The sequence below is a fragment of the Sinocyclocheilus grahami genome, unplaced genomic scaffold (genome assembly GCF_001515645.1).
Source record: "Sinocyclocheilus grahami isolate Dianchi unplaced genomic scaffold, SAMN03320097.WGS_v1.1 scaffold73.1, whole genome shotgun sequence".
Classification (NCBI taxonomy): Eukaryota; Metazoa; Chordata; class Actinopteri; order Cypriniformes; family Cyprinidae; genus Sinocyclocheilus; species Sinocyclocheilus grahami.
In genome coordinates, this window is record NW_015505252.1 from 918,118 (window position 1) to 943,339 (window position 25,222).

The 25,222-nt window shown below is 36.0% G+C and overlaps 1 protein-coding gene across 1 annotated transcript; it reads left to right on the forward strand.

Annotated features, from left to right (window-relative positions):
- The first annotated feature begins 309 nt into the window (after positions 1–309).
- LOC107585685 (secretory carrier-associated membrane protein 1-like) lies at positions 310–25,198 on the forward strand. The gene is made up of 7 exons (XM_016272814.1): positions 310–366; positions 14,021–14,132; positions 16,905–17,033; positions 19,392–19,551; positions 19,677–19,778; positions 21,046–21,163; positions 23,330–25,198. Exons 1-7 carry the CDS (start codon positions 310–312, stop codon positions 23,477–23,479), a joined length of 828 nt encoding a protein of 275 aa, XP_016128300.1. The 3' UTR covers positions 23,480–25,198.
- The last annotated feature ends 24 nt before the right edge of the window (positions 25,199–25,222 follow it).

A 25,222-nucleotide genomic window follows, 5' to 3' on the forward strand; every position in this document is an offset into this window, starting at 1 on the left:
AAAAATTACATGTATATGAAATATAAGTAAATATTAAGATGTAATTGGATGTTAAAAAAGAAAAAGAAAAAAGCATAATACAATAAAACAGTCATTAAAATAACCATAAATAATAACAATAATTAGGAACACTTTTTAATAATATGATTTTAATCACATTGAATTTTAAGACGTGCAGCTGACACATGACGTCATTTCCGGTTCTGCCATTTTGCGGTTGCGGATCGGTCTCGAGCGGCTGGTGCGCTTCTTACCGAACACCGATAATAAAGTCTAATAAAGATAATAAAGCCCAGGTAAACCGGTAAAATGTCAGATTTTGACAGCAACCCCTTCGCGGACCCGGACTTCAGCAACCCGTTTCAGGTAACGTTAATGTCATTTCAGCGCTGTTGTTATTCTAGTGATTTATACTTATAAACACATTTTCTAGTCGTTTCCATTAACGTTAGGTCCGTATATAATAAAGTCATTTAATCCTATTATCTTAAGTGAAAAACACAGAACCTTTTTTTTAAACCAGTCAGTTGTGTGTACATATGTAATTATTGGCTCTTTAGTTTTGTTTGTTAGCTTTTATTAATATTATTATTATTATTATTAGTTTTCTGAATCGGATTATGTGCCCAGTTTTATGTTTAGTCAGTCCAAAACAAACCTTTAATGCACTATAAATTACATTTGACCACATCAGCATATTCTCTGCAATGGCTTTATTATAATTTAATCAGACGGAGGAGTCTTTAATTCTGGGTTTGGTTTCTAACCTTGGCTTTATATTATGTTTTTAAGAGTGTGTTATCTAGTGAATTATCTGCTGCTATTGAAGCTGGCAGTGTGAGAAATGAATATGATCCCTTTATAGTCTGTGTTCACCTTTACACAGGGCTGAGTGATGATGTTTAGGGCCAGTAAAGGATGATGATGGTGTGTGTGTGTGTGTGTGTGTGTGTGTGTGTGTTTGGGCTGCTTAGATGGATGGATGGATGGATGGATGTAGGGCGGCCTGTTTTGATCAGTGATATGACTGTGTGTGTGTGTGTGTGTGTTTGGATGGATGGATGGATGGATGGATGGATGTAGGCCAGCCTATGAGAATGTTATAGTTTCGACAGCTTTAAAATAAGTGGTCATACAGAGTTTTCAGTGGGAAATCCGGATATCTAGATTATGTGTGTGTTTTGTGTATGTATATGTGTGTGTGTGTGTGTGTGTGTGTGTGTGTGTGTGTGTGTTTGGGCTGCTTGGATGGATGGATGGATGGATGGATGTAGGCCACCCTGTTTTGATCAGTGATATGACTGTGTGTGTTTGCGGCTCCGGTCAGCTGAGGGGAATTAGATCCCTGACAGCCTGTTTTATTTTTTATTTTGTGCAGCTACATTGAGCCTAACGTGGAAGCATTTGTGGTCCGTGCACCTTAATGCACCAAAGCTGATGATTTGGTGAAGTAACACCATTTTGTAAATAATGAATCCTGTAGAGCAGGGCTGTCCAAACTCGGTCCTGGAGGGCCGGTGTCCTGCAGAGTTTAGCTCCAGGACCGAGTTTGGACAGCCCTGCTGTAAAGCTTACTGTCTCATGTGTGATATGAATTTTTAGGCCTTTATATTACCAACATAATCAAAACTTTGCCGTTAAACCTGTTGCACCCAATCTACTACACACAATGTAGCAAGTAAAAGGCCTTTCAGTATAGGCCTAATTGTACAAACGTCCACCTTCAGCTCATTCTTCACATGTCTTTTGCTGTGAAATCTACACATTTATATAACGTATAGATATAAGAATAACTTTGATATTGTTAGGAATAGATAGTTGAACACTTACTGGACTGAAGCAACTTCGGTTTACTTGATTATCCAAATATCATTTTTAGAGAAATCATGTTCAAATGTGAGTATCAAATATGATCATCAGGCTTTAGAAGAACATTTATTTCAATCATCATTGCATTGCATTAAATGTTGTGATCATTAAACTAAACATTTCAATATAATCTTACTAAGACATTATTGGGAGATACAGAGCAAAAACTGATATTTATATGCATTTTATGTCGGTATCTGCTATACTTTTACTCATTGATTTACATTACAAGCATTAGAATTCATCACTTTTTGTTCATATAAATATCAGCATCTGCATCAAATTGCATATTTTTGCTCAGTTTGGGCTTCTAAATAAAATTGAGGTATTTTTCCTCCGTATTCTCACTATATCATACTATATGAGCCATAAAAGCCTGATGTATCAAATAGCTGTGATATTTAACGTAAAACACATATGCAATATGGAAATATATTTTGTCTAAAGGTGCAATAAGCTGTTCAATAATAAAAAAAATCAACTTATTTCATATTTCAGGTTTCACAGATTAATACACAAAGGCCATCTGCCTTGAGTTTTCGCTGCTTTGTTTTCCTCTCTCTTGTAGTCTCCGGGGAGAGTCTGTATATTTGACATTACAGGTGTTGTAGACTCACAGGTGGGATCGGACCTGTCTTGGAGGTGCAGGGGTACAAATGCAAATTCATGCTCAGCAGATTGTGGCCTTTGTTCGGCCGGATAGGACATGATCATTTAGACCTCTTAGAGAAAGATGCTTTGTTTTTGATCACCTAGGTCTCTCTCTTTCCCTCATTTCTAATATCAAACCACCCACGTTTACACACACACACACACACACACACATCATAGCCTAATCATCATCAGCAGAGTTTTTCTTCTCAGAAGTGTTCCTATTAAAGCATACCTCTCATACCTATTAAAGCAAGCCGTCATTAAACTCAACTGGTCAGACGAGGTATTTCATTAAGGGATCAGCAGTAATGGTATGCGGTCCGTCATGGGGTTGCCATGGTAACTCGACACTATAGCTGACCGACTGTAGCGGCACGTCTCAATAATTAATGCATTGTGCCTCCTGATTGCATTGTGTTTCTGACTCACATCTTCAGTGTATAGACTGTCTTGAGCTTGTAGATTCTTATTGTCTTGATTCATTTGCTGGTTTTGCTTCCAGACCTCAAAATAATAAAGCAGACATCAGCAAATACCTGACAACCCTGGGTTTGGTGTTTTCTCAATATTAGCCAATCAGCATGCAGACAATGGCATCTCGGTTGAATGCTGTTATTTATGCTGCTGTTATGATGCCAGATGTTGGTGGAATTAGTACATTTTACAAGACTGTACTATTTAAGTCTTTCTACTTTCTAATTCATTGTGCTACTTTGTTCTTTGTAATTGTGAATTTACTAGACATTTCTGAAAATTGTTTCTGAGTAAATCTTACACTACATTTTTTTAAAAGTGAGATTTGTGTGAGAAAACAACTGAAATTGAACCAAAACATCTTTAAAAACACCTTAACTCTCTTCGTTATGTTCATGAGAGAAGTAGCTAAATGTGTCTTAATCAGATCTTTTCAGTGACTCATTTCAGTTCACAGGGGGTGGATTTTGAGTGAATAATGACTCAATTTTCAAAGTCATGCAGGTCTGAAATGACGTGAGGGTGCTAAATTATGTCAATTTTTATTTGTTAACTTCCCCCAGAAAAGACAAATGCTTTGAGTTTGGAGGATGAGTCATTCCTCACCAGAGTCTGGTAATCATAGTTAAACATTTCTGACTCTAAGGCAGTTCTTAAATGAAACCACAGAGCAAACAGTCTTTATCCTAGATGAGATCCTGGTAGAAACGACTTTCACGGTGTGCTGAAACAGTCTGAAATGATGCAGCCTCATCAACAAGTAGGCGTGCTGCAGGATGTTGCAGAACCGCTGCATGGGTGGGTGTGTGTGTGTGTGAGACTAACTGAATGCACACATGCATTTGGCCCTGACTGAGCACGTTATTACAGTCATTTCATAATGCAGCAGCTGTCAAACTCATAAAACTAGTCAGTGTGTGTGTGTGTGTGTCACCGCTGTAAGAAAGTAGGCTGTCTAAATGAGGTCCGTCTGATTCTGTCCGTCACTCAGAGATCGTAATGAGAACACGAGAAGAGAGAGAGAGAAAACTAATGATCTGATTAGATGGATGTTTCTGGAGACGTGGGCCGCTCTGCAGATGCAGGGGAACCTATTACAGTGAGCTGCCATCACCGTGTGTGTTTGCCTTCATTCACACTGTTGAGGGAGCAGTGACTAAGAGACACTCCTGTCATCGGCGGTGGAACATTACTGTCACGGGACTCAGAGATGATTTCACTGAATGAGAATTTCATTAGTAGAGTTTCTGCATAGATCTTCTGATTTCTCAGAATGACCGCCTGTCTTTGAGCGACACTTTAGCTCTGCTCCAAAACCTAGTCAGCTGTATTCTAAGGCAGCATCAGAACTGCAGTGAAGCCTCAAAAGTGACTGATTTGGAACAGCAGCAAACATAAATAGTGTGACATACAGGATTGATAAGGAAAAGACAACAGTCTGATACTTTAATAACATTTCATACACAAAGTGATTAAAACAAAAAAAGTGAATAAATATAGTCACAAAAGATTGATAAGAAATTAAAACAATAAATGTAAAATACATATTAAAAATAAATCAAATGTACGTCAGAGACATTTTATATATGTTTGTATACTTTTATATTCAAATAAAAGATGATTAAATAATCATGAAATGTACATAATAAAAACATACTGCAAAAATGCACACAACACATACATTGGTTAAATAATAATCATAAAAGATACATAAGAAGAAAAAAAAACATTAATAAATGCATTAAGTACACAGCAAATGCTATGTATATTTTTTGTTTATATTTATTTTGAACTGAGCTGGAGCCTATATGATGCCTTAAAATGCTGTTCAGGTAGGGAGCTTACTGTTTTTGACCTAAACTGTTGTGTCTCTACAACAAGATGTTTTGTTACTTTCTTGTCCGAAAGAGTGGGTGGATGGATTGCTTTCAGTGATACTTGGACACAGATATTTCTGAAATATATTTTTACCTGCTAGATAGACGGGTGCAAGAAGCTGCATACTAATCTGCATACTATAGTCCCATATGCCATGGGTTCTGTTTTTTTTGTCATATTGGTTTTAGGGCTGGTCCGAATGCCATTTTTTGAGCTTCAAAGCTTCGGTAGTAATCAACACCGAATATTCGAAGCTTCGGAGGGAGGGGGCTGAACATATTCTTCTCTCTAATAAAGGCAGGGATCTCTGTGTGTCTGTCTGTCTGTTTGCATTTTTATTATGTCGAGAACCGTTCATCCAATCGACTTCACGCGTGGCGGGTGTGTTTCTACGGACCCAAGGGAGTGCAGTGTTGCATTTTGGTGCAATATGGACACGCGATACGTTCAGAATTAATAAACTTTTAGTAAACTACAGAACAGCGCAAGCCGGAAGCGGCGTGCCTCACGTGGGCAGGGCTTATATGCTTCGAGAACGGACACTGCACTAGTGATACAAAACACACAGGGCTGCGTTTCCCAAAAGCATCGTAAAGTTGATTGTAGCTCCATTGGTTTCAATGGGTCTACGATGTACTTAAGCTTACGATGCTTTTGAGAAACACAGCCCAGGTCTGTTAAGAGCAATACTTTTAATATAGACAAATTATTATTAGGCTGGGCTACTGTAGGCCTATGTTTTTTTTATGACTGCCGTATTCGCAAGAATTTTCCAAGCAAATTAAGTGCACGTTTTTATCATGTGTAAAAATACTGATTAACATGGTGGATAAAAGCAGCTAGTTTTTTTTACACCAACAATATACTATAGGCGTACTTACAGAACTCAGGTGATTTTTCAAACTTGATGTGCTGTTGTGGTTGGCCAGTTTCAAATCGCATATTTGGCACACTAGAGCCCTGCATTTCAGTCTGGGCCCCTCGGGCCGGGCTTCGGGCCAATTTTCACGTCATAGTTAAGACGCGGGCCGGGCCTCGGGCCTGTTTTAGGCTTCTCCTAATTTTTATATTTTAGACATCCATCAATTAGTGATGAAAAAATTGCCGTGCTAGTGGAAACAACACGAGACCGTGCTGTCAAGCTCTGTTTAGTGTCCTGCCAGCAGCAGTATGCGTGCAGTCAGCGCAGCTGAGGAGTTCTGCATTCAAATGCACGCAATAAATGCAGTCAGCGCAGCTGAGGAGTTCTGCATTCAAATGCACGCAATAAACTAAAGCTTGCCGCAAAGCCCCAGCAAAAGTAATTACCATGAATGTGTCAGGGGGAAATAGTAAGGAGATATTTGAATTATTTACTAATAAACCAGTGTTTTCTGAGTCCGTGTCGCAAAGATGATGTTGTCGATCTTGACTCGCCATCTCTTCATTAGACGCGCCTTTAGAGAGAAGTGCATCTTTACGGATTATGATTATAATGAATATTTTATTTTCAATTTTGTTTATTTCGTTAAGTGGTAATTTAAAGCTTTATATAGATTTATTTATCATGTCTGTGAGGCATGTGTTCGCTGAGTTTCGATTCATTTAAGCGCTCTAGAGCCCTGCATTTCAGTCTGGGACCCTCGGGCCGGGCTTCGGGCCAATTTTCACGTCATAGTTAAGACGCGGGCCGGGCCTCGGGCCTGTTTTAGGCTTCTCCTAATTTTTATATTTTAGACATCCATCAATTAGTGATGAAAAAATTGCAGCGCTAGTGGAAACAACACGAGACCGTGCTGTCAAGCTCTGTTTAGTGTCCTGCCAGCAGCAGTATGCGTGTTGTCGATCTTGACTCGCCATCTCTTCATTAGACGCGCCTTTAGAGAGAAGTGCATCTTTACGGATTATGATCATAATGAAAGAGTTTTTGTTTTTGATTTGTTTTATTTCGTTAAGTAGTAATTTAAAGCTTTCTATAGATATATTTATCATGTCTGTGAGGCATGTATTCGCTGAGTTTCTTCCTGTTGAAGAAGAGACGGCAGAAAGCGCATCATGTTTAGTTTCCTTATTTTATAAAAGCACAACGTTTTGTTGATATTGTGAGTGCACACAAATAAAAGTAGACCCTTTACAGTTACAAATGGTGTATTACTCTTACCCTTATGAGCAAAAATGACGGCGTATTCACTGAAAAAAACACAAGTGATGTCCTGCAAAGTGCGCTTTAGCTTCCACTCTCCACACAAACTATTGGATACAGCGCACATTTATCCAGGTTTAACGTATAAACATTGTTATATGCTTGAACTGTTTTAGTATATCTAGATTTTATTTTAGGCAAGTCGTGATGATTTGAGAAGGCTAAATTGATCAAACAGGCTCACTGTCTGCTGTTGGCTGCTTGGTCGTTACTTTAAAAAACAAAAACTTATATTTAACGAACGAAAAATGCTCCAAACGTTTTTCTAAATTAACTTAAAGGGGTCCTATTATGCTTTTTCACTTTTTCAACTTTAGTTCGTCTGTAATGTTGGTGTTTGAGCATAAAAAAGATCTGCAAAGTTACAAAGTTCAATTCAAAAGGAGATATTTTATTGAACAGAAATCACTTTTCAAAAACTACAACGAACGACTCGTTTGGACTACAACACATATTTTCCGGGATTTGTGATATCACAAATATCGACGAATGGGACGAGACCTGATTGAGCTGCACTAGAGAAGGCAACGAGTGTTATCACTGTGTCGGAGACACGCTAGCTTTCCCAAGGCAGACAAACTTAGAGTGATTACAATCATCCGGGTTTAAATCGCGCTCAAATTGATTTGATTTTGACGCAATATTTACACTGAAGCTCGCAGGTGGCTATGGTAATGAGCGTTACATTTCCCGACCAGGTACCGACTACCGAGTGCTGCCAATCACAGCACACACTGGCCCAGCTAACCAATCACAGCACATTTCGTATTTCAGAAGGCGGGCCTTCATTTGATACAGGAACTATTCGAGCCGTTCATGCCAGACTGGGGAGAGAGGTGTTGTAATAATGTAAAATATGTGAAAAATAATGTGTTTTTCGAACAACCTAGTATGAGAGCCTGTTCTAGTACACCCCCAAAACAAAATCAAGACTTTGTAAAAGAGCATAATAGGACCCCTTTAATAAAAAAAACTAAACGAAATATAATAATTTTGCCATTACATACAAAACTGAACTATTTTAATAGCTGAAAGAGTAGTATAAGCTGTTTTGGGAGAAGGGGAAAAAAAGACGGGCTTGGGTTGGGCCCGGGACCGGTCCGGTAATTCTGATAAGCTGTCGGACAAGGGCCGGGGCCTGAGCGTCTCGGGTCAGGGCCGGGCTAGGGGCTAAATTTGAGGTCCGTGCAGGGCTCTACTGCCTTTGTCTTGTCCTCACTCAATTTAAAGTGCTCCCACACAGCTAAGGTCTTTGGCATTTTTGTCTTCTCTTCCAGATTAACTGAATCATGACGTTCACTCATGGGCGATTCATATTCAAGCGCGAATGAGAACCGTTTTCCGGGGGATGCCAGGTGTTCGGAAAAAAAGAAAAGAATATTCTAATCTCAAAATTGAAAATCAAATGCCAACCCACCGAACGAATATTCGAATAATCAAATATTCTGATCCAGCCCTAATTGGTTTCTTATTTATCATTTCTTAATAATATATTTTTTTTAATCTTGTATGTTTTTTGTGTAAGTGTGCTTTACTTTGTTTCACTTATGTGCTGTCTTGTAGGTTTCACTTGCATATCTGTAAGGTGAGATTTCAGGTTTCTTTTGTCTTCTAGCCCACACAAAACTGCATCCTTTTGTCTGTCTCTTCCAAAACATTTGGCCTTATATGTGAACAATCACAGCACACTCATTGTTCAGATGGCCTCTACAAGAACAATAAACCTGCGTGTAGACAATCGTCTCTGCATTAACGGCAGATGTGTCACACCAGCCTTACATTCGGGACGGGTTTGTTTTGCATGTGCTCGGGAAAGTTTGCATCAGTTATGTTTGCGTTGATCTGATTTGCACCGTTTTCATCTCAGCTGCATTCAACGCTAATCTTGTTACTGTCTAAAATAAGCTTTCATTCTGTTGATACTCGATTGCTGTGCTTGTCGAGCCTCCACGTACATTCTGAAATCATCTGTAGTCATGAAGAAATGCAGTGCTGAAGGAGGTCAAACCCAAACGCACTGCTTGGGTTGAGTTTCCCGCTTTAGAATCGGGTCACCGAATGCGCACAGCCCCAATATAGTGATTCACAAGGACATATGTGATGTAAATGGTTGTTTCTGTACTTTATCTTCACATTTGGGGTTACATGTTACAGTACATCCTCAACAGGATGTATCATACACTCAGGTAAACAAGTGGCTCACACTTAAAGGAATAGTTCACCCAAAATGAAACTTTGCTAAAAATGTGCTCATCCTCAGGTCATCCAAGATGTAGATGGGTTTGTTTCTTCATCAGATTTTGAGAAATATAGCATTCCATCACTTGCTCACCAGTGGATGCTCTGCAGTGAATGGGTGCCGTCAGAATGAGAGTCCAAACAGCTGATAAAAACATCACAATAATCCACACCACTCCAGTTCAGCAGTTAACATCTTGTGAAACCAAAAGCTGTAAGATTTTTTAAGAAATTAATCCATCATTAAGATGTTTTAACAGTCCATAATAACGCTTCCTCCTGTGAAAAAGTCCATCTCCTGTTGTCCTCTTACATCAAAATCCACCTACATATGTGTTAAGAGCTGTTTTGGCTTGCAAACAGTGTGTGATCTGTGCAGATTTCTCTCCTGATTCAGACCAGACACCATGTTCATGTTGGAAAACAGTATTAAGAATAGAGAACTCATATTTTAGCTGGAAGCAACAGATTGTTTCTTGCAAAAACACAGTTTTTCACTTCACATGATGTTAATTGATGGACTGGAGTGGTGTGGATTACTTGTGGATTATTGTGATGTTTTTATCAGCTGTTTTGACTCTCATTCTGACGGCACCCATTCACCCACTACTGGACTAAGGGTTGAGTACATTTTCAGCAAATTTACATTTTTGGGTGAACTATGCAAATTGAGATAAAGCGTTAGTGTGCTGCTTACATAGATAATATTATTGTGTGCTTCTGAATGTTTAGACACACCTATAATGCCTAAAAATGCTTTCTAGGTAGGCAGTTCACTAGGTTTGGAGATACAGACATGCGTCCATGTCAGGTGATCACAGAGTGTGACATCAGACATTACTATCTCATAGTGTGTATATGATAACAATACTGAAGACAAAGACGGTGTCTTCCTGCTAGTACAAATGTGTATGTATGTGTGTGAATATGTGTCTGAAATATTCATGGCTCTGGAGTCCTGACAGTCCGTCAGCCATATGAAACGGATCCGCCTCAGGACCTGAGCGCTGCACTGGGGCTGCTATGGAAACAAGGGACGGTTTAGTGTGTGTGTGTGTGTGTGTGGTGTAGTTAACATTCTTTGGACCTTGTGTGTTAAATGAACTGGTTTAGTCAGTGAGGGAATAGTCAACTATCTTTATCCAGAAACACAGGAGTTTTATAAAGGATCTTTCCTGCTGTGTGTTTGGAATGAATACTAGTGTGCATCAGAACTACCTAATGTAAAAAGTAGTAGGCTATGAAAGGATAAATGTTTGAAACAGTATAAGCCTGAATGAATATAGTGAGAGGCATACAGGATTTTTCTTCCAGTGATGACTTAACATTTGCCAGGCCGAGTACTGCGTCAGAAGGAGATTCCGGTTCATTTGTCACACTGAAGTTGGGTCAAGTCAGGTGCATTGCATTGTGTGATACACTATTTCAAATTGTGTGTTCTACTGTATACTGGCAATACCTGACAAATGATCATTATTTATAATAATAACAGTGCATGTTTTTATTGTTGCAGCAATAAAAGTGTGTATAGGTATTCTGTCTGTGCGGTTAAACACATGGAAAAACAAAGTGTTTAATTAATGATGCTGGTGTTGTCTTCGTCTCATGTTACTCATGGAAAAAAAATGTCATCAGCAAATGTTTTCATTTTCGTTTTTGTTAATAAAATTAACACTATTAAAAAGTACCAGGTTGACTTTCAGGTTTCTACGTAAAAAGCAAAAGATGCATAAAGTTAGACAATCAAATTAAAACCTTCTTAGTAAAAGTAAACTGAAAACCTTTATACAGGTGTGTGAAAATTGTGTAAAAAAATATCTGGGTGAAATATCCTAAACAGACAGACCCAGAAACAAGGGCAGAATGCGTCAACAGATTAGCTTAGATAAGAGTGATTCTTAAAATTATAATCTGTCATAACTGGGACGCTACTGTAATGAGTGCAGGATGAGCTGCTATGAGGTCCGGTGCAGTCGGGACTTTATTTTTGGTCAAAGCGTCTTTTCAGCAGTATTCATTCATGCAAAAGTGCTCATGATCATTCATGCAAAAGTGCTTTAAAACTCATTTTCAAACTCTACTGTGTGTGTTTGCTAAACAGTATGGAGGGCAAACAATGAACTCACACATCCCACACAGTATTTACACTACAACCAGTTCAGTTTATGGAAGTAAAAGCTTGGAAAGTTCTCTATCACTGTAGCGTTCATATTTATGACCAGCTAAAAGTCAAGTTAATCTCACCAGCGGTTTAGTTCCTTACTTGCGATATTGTATCCGACTCTATAAAGTAATCCTTACAGGTGAGTGACGGATCAAAACTTTTAGATTTCATCACTTGGATTCAGCAATTGTGGTTTTATAGAAGAGCTTGTTTTTGATGTTGGGTGTTTTTATATCATGACTCTTGATTATATTTGGTAATGTTTTACTGTTTTTTGTAAGATAATAGGGAATATGATGTTGTAGTGTGTTATTGTACTGAGCAGATATGCGTTAAATAATAAAAAATTGCGTTTTTCTCTTGTTTAATCAATCAATATGTTATATTTATTATATATATATATAATATATTATATATGAATATAGTAAATGAAATAATTCTTTATTGTATAATATAGTTCTTTATTTATTTACATTTAGTCATTTAGCAGACGTTTTTATCCGAAGCAACTTACAAATGAGGACAATAGAAGCAATCAAAATCAACAAAAGAGCAATGATACGCAAGTGCTATAACAAGTCTCAGTTAGCTTAATGCAGTACACATAGCAAGGTTTTTTTTAATCATATAATAAATAAAAAATAAAACAGATAGAATAGAGCAAGCTAGTGTTAGAGGCCTTTTTTGCTTTAGTTAATTGTATAATAAATAAAAAGAAAACAAATAGATAGAATGCAAAAAGATTAGAAAAGCAAGTGTTAGTTTTTTTAAAGAAAATAAGCAGTTAGTAAATAAATAGAGTGCAAGTCTAAAAGGGACAAGGTTTTTTAAATTATTTTTTTAAGAATAGAATTAGAATAGAGAGTGCTAGAGTTAGAGGGTCAAATAAAGATGTAAGAGATGTGTTTTTAGTGGTTTCTTGAAGATGGCTAAGGACTCAGCTGCTGGGATTGAGTTGGGCAGGTCATTCCACCAGGAGGGAACATTTAATGAAAAAGTCAGTGAAAGTGATTTTGTGCTTCTTTGAGATGGCACAATAATACGCCGTTCACTTGCAGAACGCAAGCTTCTAGAGGCACATAAGTCTGAAGTAATGAATTTAGGTAAAGGGGTGCAGAGCCAGTGGTGGTTTTGTAGGCAAACATTAATGCGTTGAATTTAATGCGAGCAGCTATTGGTAGCCAGTGCAAACTGATAAACAGAGGTGTGACGTGTATTCTTTTCGGCTCATTAAAAATTAATCTTGCTGTTGTGTTCTGGATTAATTGTAAAGGTTTGATAGAACTGGCTGGAAGACCTGCCAAGAGAGCATTGCAATAGTCCAGCCTGGACAGAACAAGAGCTTGAACAAGGAGTTGTGAAGCATGTTCCCAAAGAAAGGGTCTGATCTTCTTGATGTTGAATAAAGCAAATCTGCAGAACCGGGCAGTTTTAGCAATGTGGTCCGAGAAAGTCAGCCGATCATTAATCATAACTCCAAGGTTTCTGGCTGTTTTTGAAGGAGTTATGGTTGATGTGCCTAACTGGATGGTGAAATTGTGATGAAACGATGGGTTTGATGGAACCACAAGCAGTTCTGTCTTGGCAAGATCTATTATATTATATTGTATTATATGATATTATGTTATATTTTATATTTAGGAATTTATATTATATACATTTTATATATAGTGTAATAAAAAAAAATGACTTTTTAAATATTTTTTATTTTAGTATTTACTTTGTACTAAAATCCTCTAGTATATACTTGTGCATATGTACACTTAAGTACACTACTGTTAAAAAGTTTGAGGATGTTTTGTTTTTAAAGAAATTAATACTGTTTATTAAGCAAGGATGCATTAAATTAATTAAAAGTGACAGTAAAGACAATTATAATGTTACAAAACATTTCTATTTCAAATAAATACTGTACTATTGAGCTTTCTGTTTATCAAAGAATCATGAAAAATTAAATGTATCTCAGTTTCCACAAAATATGAAGCATCACAAGTTTTCAACACTGATAATAATCAGAAATGTTTCTTGAGCAGCAAATCAGCATATTAGAATGATTTCTGAAGGATCGTGTGACACTGAAGACTGGAGGAATGATGCTGAAAATTCAGCTGCGCATCACAGGAATAAATTACATTTGACAGTATATTCAGATAGAAAACAGTTATTTTAAATGGTAATATTTCACAATATTACTGATTTACTGTGTTTTTGATCAAATAAATGCAGCCTTGGTGAGCAGAAGAGATGTCTTGAATGGTAGTATAGCTTTACATTCTCATACATAAGCCTTACATAAGCCATAATCAGTTATCATATAGGTAGTCATATTCAAATTTACAGTGTATAACGACACGCCAGATAAGATATGCGGTGAATAAACAAGACAAGACTTGCATTGTCTGTCAGACAGTTTCAGACGTGTTTGTGATTGGTTCTGACAGCTGTGTCTCCAGAAAATGCCTTTGGTGTGTTTGGATGTTGACTCTCCTAAAGTTATGTTCTGCTGTGCCTGTAAGCAGAATTACTTTGTGTTCATAACCACCTTGTGTCTGTGTGTGTAGGATCAGGTGCGAGCCCAGACGGAGTTATTGAGGAGACAGGAGGAGCTGGAGAGAAAAGCCGCTGAGCTGGACCGCAGGGAGAGGGAGATGCAGTCTCTCAGCGCATCAGGAGGTGAGTTATTAGCCTCGCGTCAAGCCTGTCTATGCTGCATCGCTTATTCTGGTCAGAAACCGCCCACACAGACAGGAAGGTACTGACATGTAAAGTCACCTACCACAGTTAAGTCTTTTTACACAACAAATGGAACCGGTTAGTCTCATTTATTAAGACTTCAGCATAAAATTCCATCCACATTGTAGCTTATTCTGACCAAAATTGTGTAGAAAACTCACAAAGTGTACAGATTACATCACCATGCATCATATTTGGTAAATTAAATCCAATGTGTTTCTTACTAATTTTAAGGTGCTGGTTTCAAAATAGTGCCTGTTTTGCTCAAACACATCAAACTTTAGCACAAAGTAGGATGCATTGTGTAGCATTTTTGCTTTTGATGACCATTTGTAAGATCAAAAAGTCTTGTATTCTCCCTTAATCAGCAGAAAAACACCACAAGGTCATGATTCCTGTCTGAATCGGAGCCAGATTACAACCATTTGGTCAATTCTCAGTCTATTTTCACGTGCATTACATTATTGTATACCTAATCCTTTTTTACACTCTTTCCACTACTTTGCAGATTGTAAATTAAATCATAATTTTGAATACTTGTTTGTCAATAAAACTGAAACTTTTAACATCTGACTGCTTTTGTTTTTTGGTAAGTGCATTAAAGCTGATGCATATATAACTTGAAAAAACTGTATGTAATGAGAAGGTTTTATTGATCATTTTGAAATCATAAATAGTGGAAAAACTGAAACCGTTGACGAGGAATAAGAAATGGGTACTTTTGCAAATTAAAAAGGAGTTTAAAAAATACGGTGATAAGCAAATATATAACTCAAAATTAAGAATTGAAGAATATGTTTAATTTATTAATCAATAAAAGGTGTGATTTTCATTTTTTATAAAAGGCTTTAAATTCTTTTGTATAGATTAAATTTAGTAGTGGACGTGATGCTTATTATGAAAAAAGGTAGGCAAATTAAAAAAATTCAAGAATTTTGAATGTTACCATATTGTTACCATGTTATTACTGCAGTTACCCCTTTTTATTAATTAAAAAAAATCAGAAATTCTTTGAAACTTCAAATTACACATGAACCACAAAAAAGCATGCTACATATAGACCAGGGCTGCTATTATTGTATGACATTTATAAGAACACAGAATGTGAGAATTACCCATATTAACGCCTTCTTTGGAACAAATTAGTGGTCGACCGATATTGGTTTTTTGACTGCCGATATCTTAGAGAGCAGGGTGGCCGATGGCTGATATATACAAGTATATTTTTTATTTTAATTATAAGTTTTATTTATGAATTAATGTTTGAGAAACTTGAAATAATTTGAAAATTAATTATATTAAAAATAAATGTGTAAAATAAACATAGTTATACTTTAGATGACTTCCTGATTCTATAATTCTATTACAGTATTTTTCACAAATAAATAAATATTTTAAAATATATAAACAAAAAGAAAGTAAACACTGTAACCAGCAGGGCACTTGGTAATCTGGGAAGTTTTTGTGCTTTGGGAATCATATTTTTTCAACTAAAGCCAAGGTAACACTCGTTTTACATGCAGCACGTAGTAAAAATGACATGAATATGACAGTGTGCAAATGCATAAATCAGCATAGTTTGAAATAACGAGTTTAAAGTTGATCACGCGTCTCCAGTGAAGCTGAACTCTCCTCCTGTCCGGATTCAATTCGCACGGGTCGACTGTCACGCAGAGCACACACGATCAGGCAATATACAAATGCATCCTTCACAAGATCTCACAGCTGGATTCGACTAAGTCTGCAAGGTTTGTGAAATTAAATGTTCATTAGTCATTTAAAGGTTTGTTTAAATGATATGCGTATTTGCTGAATGCTGACGGCAAACGAGAAAGTGTTATGTCTGTCTTTCTGTTACTAATAATATAAAAGCAATCGTTATAATACTTTTTGTATACCTTTTAATTCATTCGTTCAACAGTTCTATCTGATTATTAGACAGACTTCTATCTGTATTAGGCAGAACTGTTAAACAATGACAACAAACAATGAAGAGGGAGAATGTGAGCACTGTGTGCTCAGGCGTTGCCGTTCTCAGCACCGTCAAAATACAATCGAACACATCGGCCAGGCAGAAAAATGTATCGGCCGATGCCGATATTTGAAAAATGCCAAATATCGGCCGATATATCGGCATTGGCGATATATCGGTCGACCACTAGAATGAATGGAATTTAATTCAGTTCCTTTGAATTTATAACTCATGATTGCTCAAAGTTGGTATTTTCAGTTATGTATAAAGATCTTAAATTTATTTGAATTTATATCATTACTTAAATTGTAGTGGAAGTGATGCTTCTTATAAAAAAAAAAAGTGTAGGTAAAATTATAAAAAACTTTTTGATTTAATATGTAAAATTATATATAAGTATTATGAAATTGAGAATGAGAACTGAAATAAATTCTTCATGACAATGATGAATTAAAATTTCAGTCAGTTGTAGCCATTTTTGTGTGCAATATGCATCAGCTGATCTGTAGACATTTGTTCTGTGGTTGAGACCGTATTATGCTTGTCATCTCACGCAATCAACTTTAGATTTAGTGTGATTTACTGTCTCTGTGCACCAGGAGCAGAGGAAAAACAATTACTGTTCTGTTTCCCAGTCCTGTACCCCAGTTTACCACCTTTTGTCATCATGCTCCTATTGCATCATCCACCTCTTTCTTTCCACTTTTGATTGATTTTCCTGTTTGCTTCTTGTTTCTAAGGGAGGAAAAACAACTGGCCGCCTCTTCCAGAGAAGTTTCCGGTGGGTCCGTGTTTCTATCATGACATATCAGTGGACATCCCTGTGGAGTACCAGAAAACCGTCAAGATCATGTACTATCTGTGGATGTGTGAGTAACTCTTGACCAATCCCATAATGCCAACAGTCCAAAAACAGTAACCAAACATACTGTCTGTGAAGGCCAGCCAATCACAACGGACTCAGAGGTCATTTACATATGCAGTAGGAGTCTTAAAAGTACAGTTACAAATACAGCCTGTTTAATTCTATACTGTAGGTCAAAGGTAGAAAATGTTCATCCTAAATGCTAAATTAGAAACCTTGACTAATATTGTAAATGCTCTTTCTTGAAAGAAATGCTATAAAACTGTAGAGTAAGTCAGTGTAATCCTCATATGTTCATCTTCCAGGTCTGTTTGAAGCCGAAAAATAATTGAAAAAAAGAGACATCATATTTTAAACCTACTGTACAGTAGATAAATTTGTAAGCTATATATTTTTAAGTTTTGAATGTTGCCATAGTATTTTTGCATTTAGACCTTTTTTATTAATTAAAAAAAATTACACATGAACCACGTAAAAAGTATACAGTATATACTTTTACAGTGTGTGTGTGTGTGTGTGTGTGTGTGTGTGTGTATATATATATCAGTCATATGGGTCAATTTTTCGAAATTGAGATTTATACACCATATCAAAGCTGAATAAATAAGCTTTCCATTGATGTATGGTTTGTTAGGACAGGACAGTATTTGGTCGAGATACAACTATTTGAAAATCTGGGGGAGCAAAAAAAATCTAAGTATTGAGAAAATCACCTTTAATGTTGTCCCAATTAAGTTAAGTTTTGATATATTTACGGTAGGAAATTTACAAAATATCTTCATATACATGTGTGTGTGTGTATATATATATATATATATATATATATATATATATATATATATATATATATATATATATATATATATACATACTGATTAGAAATATTATTTACTAGTATTAGAAGTATTATAGTATTAGAAGTATTATTTTATGAAAAATTCTTACAAGTATAACACGGCGTAGCTGGGCGCCGCGGACAGACACCGAACAGCGCCGCCGGTGTGCCTACACTCATAGAAAATAATGTATTTGAATTTTAAAGACGTGGCGCGACGCTGCGCTTCTCATCCAGTGTAGTGTTTATTCACATGACTGTTGTTATTGTGTTGAGTACACAGCTGTGTCCGTCTGGGAAGCGCGTCTGGTTTTTGGTTTGTGTAATAGTGTAAAGACTCTGGGGAAATGAAATGAATAGACTTCAGCAGTGTTTGTGCCTCCCAGAGAAACTGCTGGTCTGTTTGATGTGCGTTTCATACTGGATGAGATCAGTGAAACCACACTTGAAATCTTCAATTGACACTCTTTTAAATTGATAATATAATCGGGAACTTTACAATAAGGTCTCATTGTTAACATTAGTTAACTACATTAATTACTATGAACTAACATTAAGTAATATATACACTTCTGTTCAAAATTTTGGGGTTGGTAAGATTTTTTAATGATTTTGAAAGTCTCTTCTGCTCATCAAGGCTGCATTTATTTGATCAAAATGTCAAAGCTGTTTTCTATATGAATATGTTGTAAAATATAATTGATTTCTGTGATGCGCAGCTGAATTTTCAGCATCATTACTCCAGTCTTCAGTGTCACATGATCTTCAGAAATCATTCTAATATGCTGATTTGCAGCTCAAAAAACATTTCTGGTTATTATCAATGTTGAAAACAATTGTTCTCCCGAATATTTTTGTGGAAACTGTGATGCATTTTTTCAGAATTCTTTGATAAATACAGATCAACAAATTGATAAGTTCTAAACAACAGCATTTATTTGAAATAGAAATCTTTTGTAACATTCTAAACAGAGGATTCCCTGTGAATGATGGTTATGTGTGTATGTGAATACGCTCTGGCTCTGCTTTATCTTATCTAAATGATTGAACAGTCTGGCTTTGAGCTCTACTATTAATGGAGCAACTTCTGTGTGACTGTGAAGAGGTTTTGCAATGATTCCGTTAATATAACCGAGACGGTGACTATTTAGACTGCTTTAATTATTAACAGGTTCATGGATAAAACATTCATACACCTTGTACATTTCTGGGAAGTTTTTTATTTACAGTTGTCATTTTCATTTTCACAATCATTTTAGTTTTTATTTAAAAAATTGTTGAAGGTTGCTAAACGGTAAGCACATTATGCATTTTGGATTTATTTAAATTAATTTGTTAGTCAAGGTTTTAGTCAATGTTTTCATAGGTAATTTCCCAAAGTTTCAACAGTTGTGTGCAAAAAATTGATTAAAGTTTCCTGAAAAGAAATACTTTATAGTAAATTTCTTTCCCCATATTATGTTCCATAAGAACAACAAATGAGTGATGTTTCTTCCTTGTCTCTTTTCTCCTGTTCCTCTCTTGCAGTCCACACGGGGACGCTGTTTGCCAATATATTTGGCTGTTTGTCGTGGTTCTGTGTAGATGCGTCGAGGGGAGTGGATTTTGGTCTGGCCATGCTCTGGTTCATGCTCTTCACACCCTGTTCATTTGTCTGCTGGTACAGACCTCTGTATGGAGCATTCAGGTACACACACACACACACACACACACACACACACACACACTCACACTCACACTCACACTCACACTCTCACTCACTACCTTTATGGAGAACTCAGACTGTAACTGTTTCTTTCTCTCTTTCTGTAGGAGTGACAGCTCTTTTAGGTTCTTTGTATTCTTCTTCATCTATATCTGCCAGTTTGGTGTCCATGTGCTGCAAGCCATTGGCATTACAGGTTGGGGAGCCAGGTGAGGACTCACTCACTCACTCACACTCACACTCTCACTCTCACACACACACACACACACACACACACACACACACACACACACACACACACACAAGAATCATAAATTAACCTGGGCAACACACTCACACTCACACTCACACTCTCACACTCACTCACTACCTTTATGGAGAACTCAGACTGTAACTGTTTCTTTCTCTCTTTCTGTAGGAGTGACAGCTCTTTTAGGTTCTTTGTATTCTTCTTCATCTATATCTGCCAGTTTGGTGTCCATGTGCTGCAAGCCATTGGCATTACAGGTTGGGGAGCCAGGTGAGGACTCACTCACTCACTCACACTCACACTCTCACTCTCACACACACACACACACACACACACACACACACACACACAAGAATCATAAATTAACCTGGGCAAAAGGGCAAAAACGCAGCTGGAGGTGATAAAAATGCCCTAGATATTTAAAAAGTTGCCCTTATTAAGCATTTCAGTCTATTTTTTTTTTTACATTCTAACATTTATATATTTTAAATGTATGTTTTTTCTTAATCGGTGAAGATTTGTGATTTATTTTTTATTTTTTTTAATGAAGTGAGTTTTTTTTAAATCAAAGATAAGCTCTTAAAACCTTTTTACAATTTTGTTTATTTATAGTTTAGTTATTATATATAGTTATTTTCCACTTGTTTCTCGACACCAATATAGTTGTGGTAGCTGACATTTTGTTAAAATATTAAAAAATAAATAATTTATTTTAGATTTTCTATTCTTGTTCTGTTTAATGATGCATTTAAGTGCTTCTAACACCAAATTTGTAGATTGTTGAATATGTAACTAAATTTAAATGCACATTTTATTGAAAAGAAACAAGTAAAATCACTAAAAGTGGGTAAAAAGCACTCCCAGCAGCTTCAAAACTTAAAACAATAAAAAAAAATTAATCTACTACAGTGTAGAGCTGTTTAATTAAACAGTGACTGGATAATTGTTAAAAATGGTTTGTTTGTGTTTATTATATTAATGTATTTTGTGGCTTATTTACAGCTACATTTGAATAAAATTTTTAGGTCGGTGATAATTTTTCACTATGATGAATTTTGTCATTTCATTTGCTCGATGCTGATTTTTATGAGGGTAAAAAACAAAAACAGACACTCTTCAGACACTTTCACTTTCCTTCCATTTCACAGGATTTTTCCTTCCTGCATCACATTTACATTGTAACATTGTGAACGTTATGAAGACTGATCCATTGTTCGTGTTTGTAGTGGCTGGATCTCAGCACTGACCGGGCTGAACACAAGTATTCCCGTCGGCATCATCATGATCCTGATTGCTGCCCTCTTCACCGCGTCGGCTATCATCTCTCTCATCATGTTTAAAAAGGTGCTTCACCTTAAACAATTCATAACGTATAAATATAATATGTGCTTCACCTCAAATGCTCTTACATAGACTTCAGAGCTTAACCAAAACACTGTTGTTATCTAAAACTAACACTTAAAAGTATTTTTTTTCATTGCAATAAAGCTGAAATAAAATATAAATATTAAATGAAAAACTTCAAACTGAAAAAAAAAAAGAAAAAGAAAATTCACACACACACACACACACACACACACACACACACACACACACAAGAATCATAAATTAACCTGGGCAAAAGGGCAAAAACGCAGCTGGAGGTGATAAAAATGCCCTAGATATTTAAAAAGTTGCCCTTATTAAGCATTTCAGTCTATTTTTTTTTTACATTCTAACATTTATATATTTTAAATGTATGTTTTTTCTTAATCGGTGAAGATTTGTGATTTATTTTTTATTTTTTTTAATGAAGTGAGTTTTTTTAAAATCAAAGATAAGCTCTTAAAACCTTTTTACAATTTTGTTTATTTATAGTTTAGTTATTATATATAGTTATTTTCCACTTGTTTCTCGACACCAATATAGTTGTGGTAGCTGACATTTTGTTAAAATATTAAAAAATAAATAATTTATTTTAGATTTTCTATTCTTGTTCTGTTTAATGATGCATTTAAGTGCTTCTAACACCAAATTTGTAGATTGTTGAATATGTAACTAAATTTAAATGCACATTTTATTGAAAAGAAACAAGTAAAATCACTAAAAGTGGGTAAAAAGCACTCCCAGCAGCTTCAAAACTTAAAACAATAAAAAAAAATTAATCTACTACAGTGTAGAGCTGTTTAATTAAACAGTGACTGGATAATTGTTAAAAATGGTTTGTTTGTGTTTATTATATTAATGTATTTTGTGGCTTATTTACAGCTACATTTGAATAAAATTTTTAGGTCGGTGATAATTTTTCACTATGATGAATTTTGTCATTTCATTTGCTCGATGCTGATTTTTATGAGGGTAAAAAACAAAAACAGACACTCTTCAGACACTTTCACTTTCCTTCCATTTCACAGGATTTTTCCTTCCTGCATCACATTTACATTGTAACATTGTGAACGTTATGAAGACTGATCCATTGTTCGTGTTTGTAGTGGCTGGATCTCAGCACTGACCGGGCTGAACACAAGTATTCCCGTCGGCATCATCATGATCCTGATTGCTGCCCTCTTCACCGCGTCGGCTATCATCTCTCTCATCATGTTTAAAAAGGTGCTTCACCTTAAACAATTCATAACGTATAAATATAATATGTGCTTCACCTCAAATGCTCTTACATAGACTTCAGAGCTTAACCAAAACACTGTTGTTATCTAAAACTAACACTTAAAAGTATTTTTTTTCATTGCAATAAAGCTGAAATAAAATATAAATATTAAATGAAAAACTTCAAACTGAAAAAAAAAAAGAAAAAGAAAATTAGAAATGGTGACTTTGCAACAAACTGAAATGAAATAGGTTTAAGTTCTAAAATGACTCGAACTAAAACTGAAATTTACAAAAAGTTAAATAGAAATATAAAAAAGCCCTAAAACTGACAAAAGCACATAACAAAATTACTAAAACGCCCACTATAATTTAAAGGAAAACTGAAAAAAAAAAATATATATATAAAAACTAATTTAACTAAATGAAATAAAATAAGTTTAAGTGAAAAAAAGTTAAATGTATAAAACATAAAAATGACAACAGCACATAACAAATACAAACACATTGAAAATTGCTTTTACAGTTTACTACTTTATTTCTACTGTTATTTCATTTTAACCAGGTTGGTTATTATAAGTGCCTATATATATAGAACGAGTCATTTCCAGTAAAACGTGTTTATTTGTATGTCCATGTGAATTAGAATTAGAAATGAGTCGAAGTACTAAAAAGAATACAATTATAAGTGAAATAAAAAATAAAGCTAAATAAACTGAAAATATAAAAATAAAAGCTCATTTAAAATAAATTCTATAATAGCACATTAATGATACTAAAACAACACTGAACCATAAACACAACGAAAATCTGTCCGTTTGAAGGAGTTTTAACTGGTTTTACAGTTTAGTCCTTTTTTTCTCATTTGACTTCATTTTAACCAGGTTAGGTGTTAGTAGAATCAAGCTTGCATGTGTTTATTTGCAGGTTCATGCGCTGTACCGAACCACCGGCGCCAGTTTCGAGAAGGCGCAGCAGGAGTTCGCCACAGGCGTCATGGCCAACAAAACGGTGCAAACCGCCACCGCTAACGCCGCCTCCTCTGCTGCCCGGGGAGCCTTCAAAGAGCAGATCTGATTGGTCCAGAGAACACCGACTCCGCCCATGCTACTTTGACCCCGCCCTCCGCATTCCTCCTAACTGTCTTTACAGCCAATCATCAGCTCTGACTGGCTGTTCAAGACCACACCCACTCTCTTTGACTTAATGCACTCCTGTGACTGACTGAGACCCCGCCCACAGCCTCTCCCCTCCTGTCAATCAGCAGGTGTGCTCACCTGTTCTTTAGTTGGAGTGTGTGTGTGTGTGTGTGTGGAACGCCTGTCTGTGAGTAAACAGCCTAAAGATTCACTTTATATGTTCACATCACTGCTGGGTGTCAGTTTGTCCCTGTTAAACAACAGGAAGTGATGTCATCCAGTGTCCTTTTATGGGATCCAAGGAAAGAAAGAATGGTTATGCCCTCACAGGTCTGTCTTACCGATCATCTCCGCTTAAACACTCGTAAAATCACATGTCCAGGTCACAATTAACCTCAAAATTGAAAAAACAAAACAAAACAACATTTACCATATTTTCTCTCATTTTTTTGACAGTTGAGCACATTTAAAAACTGATTAAAATCAGTTTTGTGTTACATTCAGCTTAATTGTTTCGAAAACGTCATAATGCAAATGCCATGTACGTGAAATAATTTTTTGCATTACAAAATGTTTGCTTTTCTGTAGATTTTGGGCTATAACATGACATTTTGCATGCAAAAATAAGCTTTTCTTTGGATTTTGGGGCATAATATGACCTTTTGTGTGACAAAATGTGGCTTTTCATTGGATTTTGGGGTATACCGTGACATTTTGCATAAATATTTGGCTCATCTTTGGCTACGACCTTTTGCAAAAACAAAATTGGGCTTTTCTTTCAATTTTAGGGTATAATACAACCTTTTGTGTAACAAAATTTGCCATTTTATTGGATTTCAAACTAAAAAGTTACATTTTGCATTAATAATGGTCACTTTTCTTTGGATTTTGGGATATAACATGATATTTTGCATAAAAAACAATAGACTTTCCTTTGGATTTTGTGGTATAATATGACCTTTTCAAGGTGCGATTCGCTCCCAACTATCATTATAAACGCTTCATCCTGCAAATGAACCATCAGTATACAAAGATGTCCACCAACTCAGAGGGTCTCTTTACCTGTAAATATATATATATATATATATATATTAAACCTGTATGATGACAAAGTATTGACTGATTTTAAACACATGAATGATTTTGAGGCTTTCTGGTTTCTTTTAGTTCTTTCTAATAGAGTTGTTTTGGAATGGAAACTAATTCTTAAAAGCGTGAACCACTCCGGATACGTTCCTGCACATGCATGGAAAGCTTGCTGAGCTCTCTATAGGATAAACTGGAAAACACTTTTAAAATCACAATTAAAATCTGTGCATCGCCCGCGAACATCGCTAACGACACGTGGCATTTGTCCTGAAGATGTGTGTAAGACTGTGCCGTGCTGGGCCGTCCTGATGTTGGATCCTGAATGACATTGTCCGTCGTTATTTGTCGGTTTGTGATTTGAAGCGTAGAGCTTTTTAAATGATGTTTGTTTTCCTCTTTTTATCGACTGGAGCAGAGAACCTTGTAGCCTTGGTTAATGTCGCCAAGAGACAGCCAAGTTTTGCAATTATGGGATATGCATCAAGATTCAAATTGATCTTAACCTTTCAACAACACTCTGTGTGTGTGTGTGTGTGTGTGTGTGTGTGTGTGTGTGTGTGAGAGAGAGAGAGAGAGTGTGTGTGTGTTTGTG

Excerpts from the sequence above, each read along its gene's own strand:
- LOC107585685 (XM_016272814.1), top strand. The coding sequence starts at position 310 with ATGTCAGATTTTGACAGCAACCCCTTCGCGGACCCGGACTTCAGCAAC. Across the intron at positions 14,133-16,904 it reads GTCTCTCAGCGCATCAGGAG|GGAGGAAAAACAACTGGCCG; the intron begins GTGAGTTATTAG and ends CTTGTTTCTAAG. Across the intron at positions 17,034-19,391 it reads CATGTACTATCTGTGGATGT|TCCACACGGGGACGCTGTTT; the intron begins GTGAGTAACTCT and ends CCTCTCTTGCAG.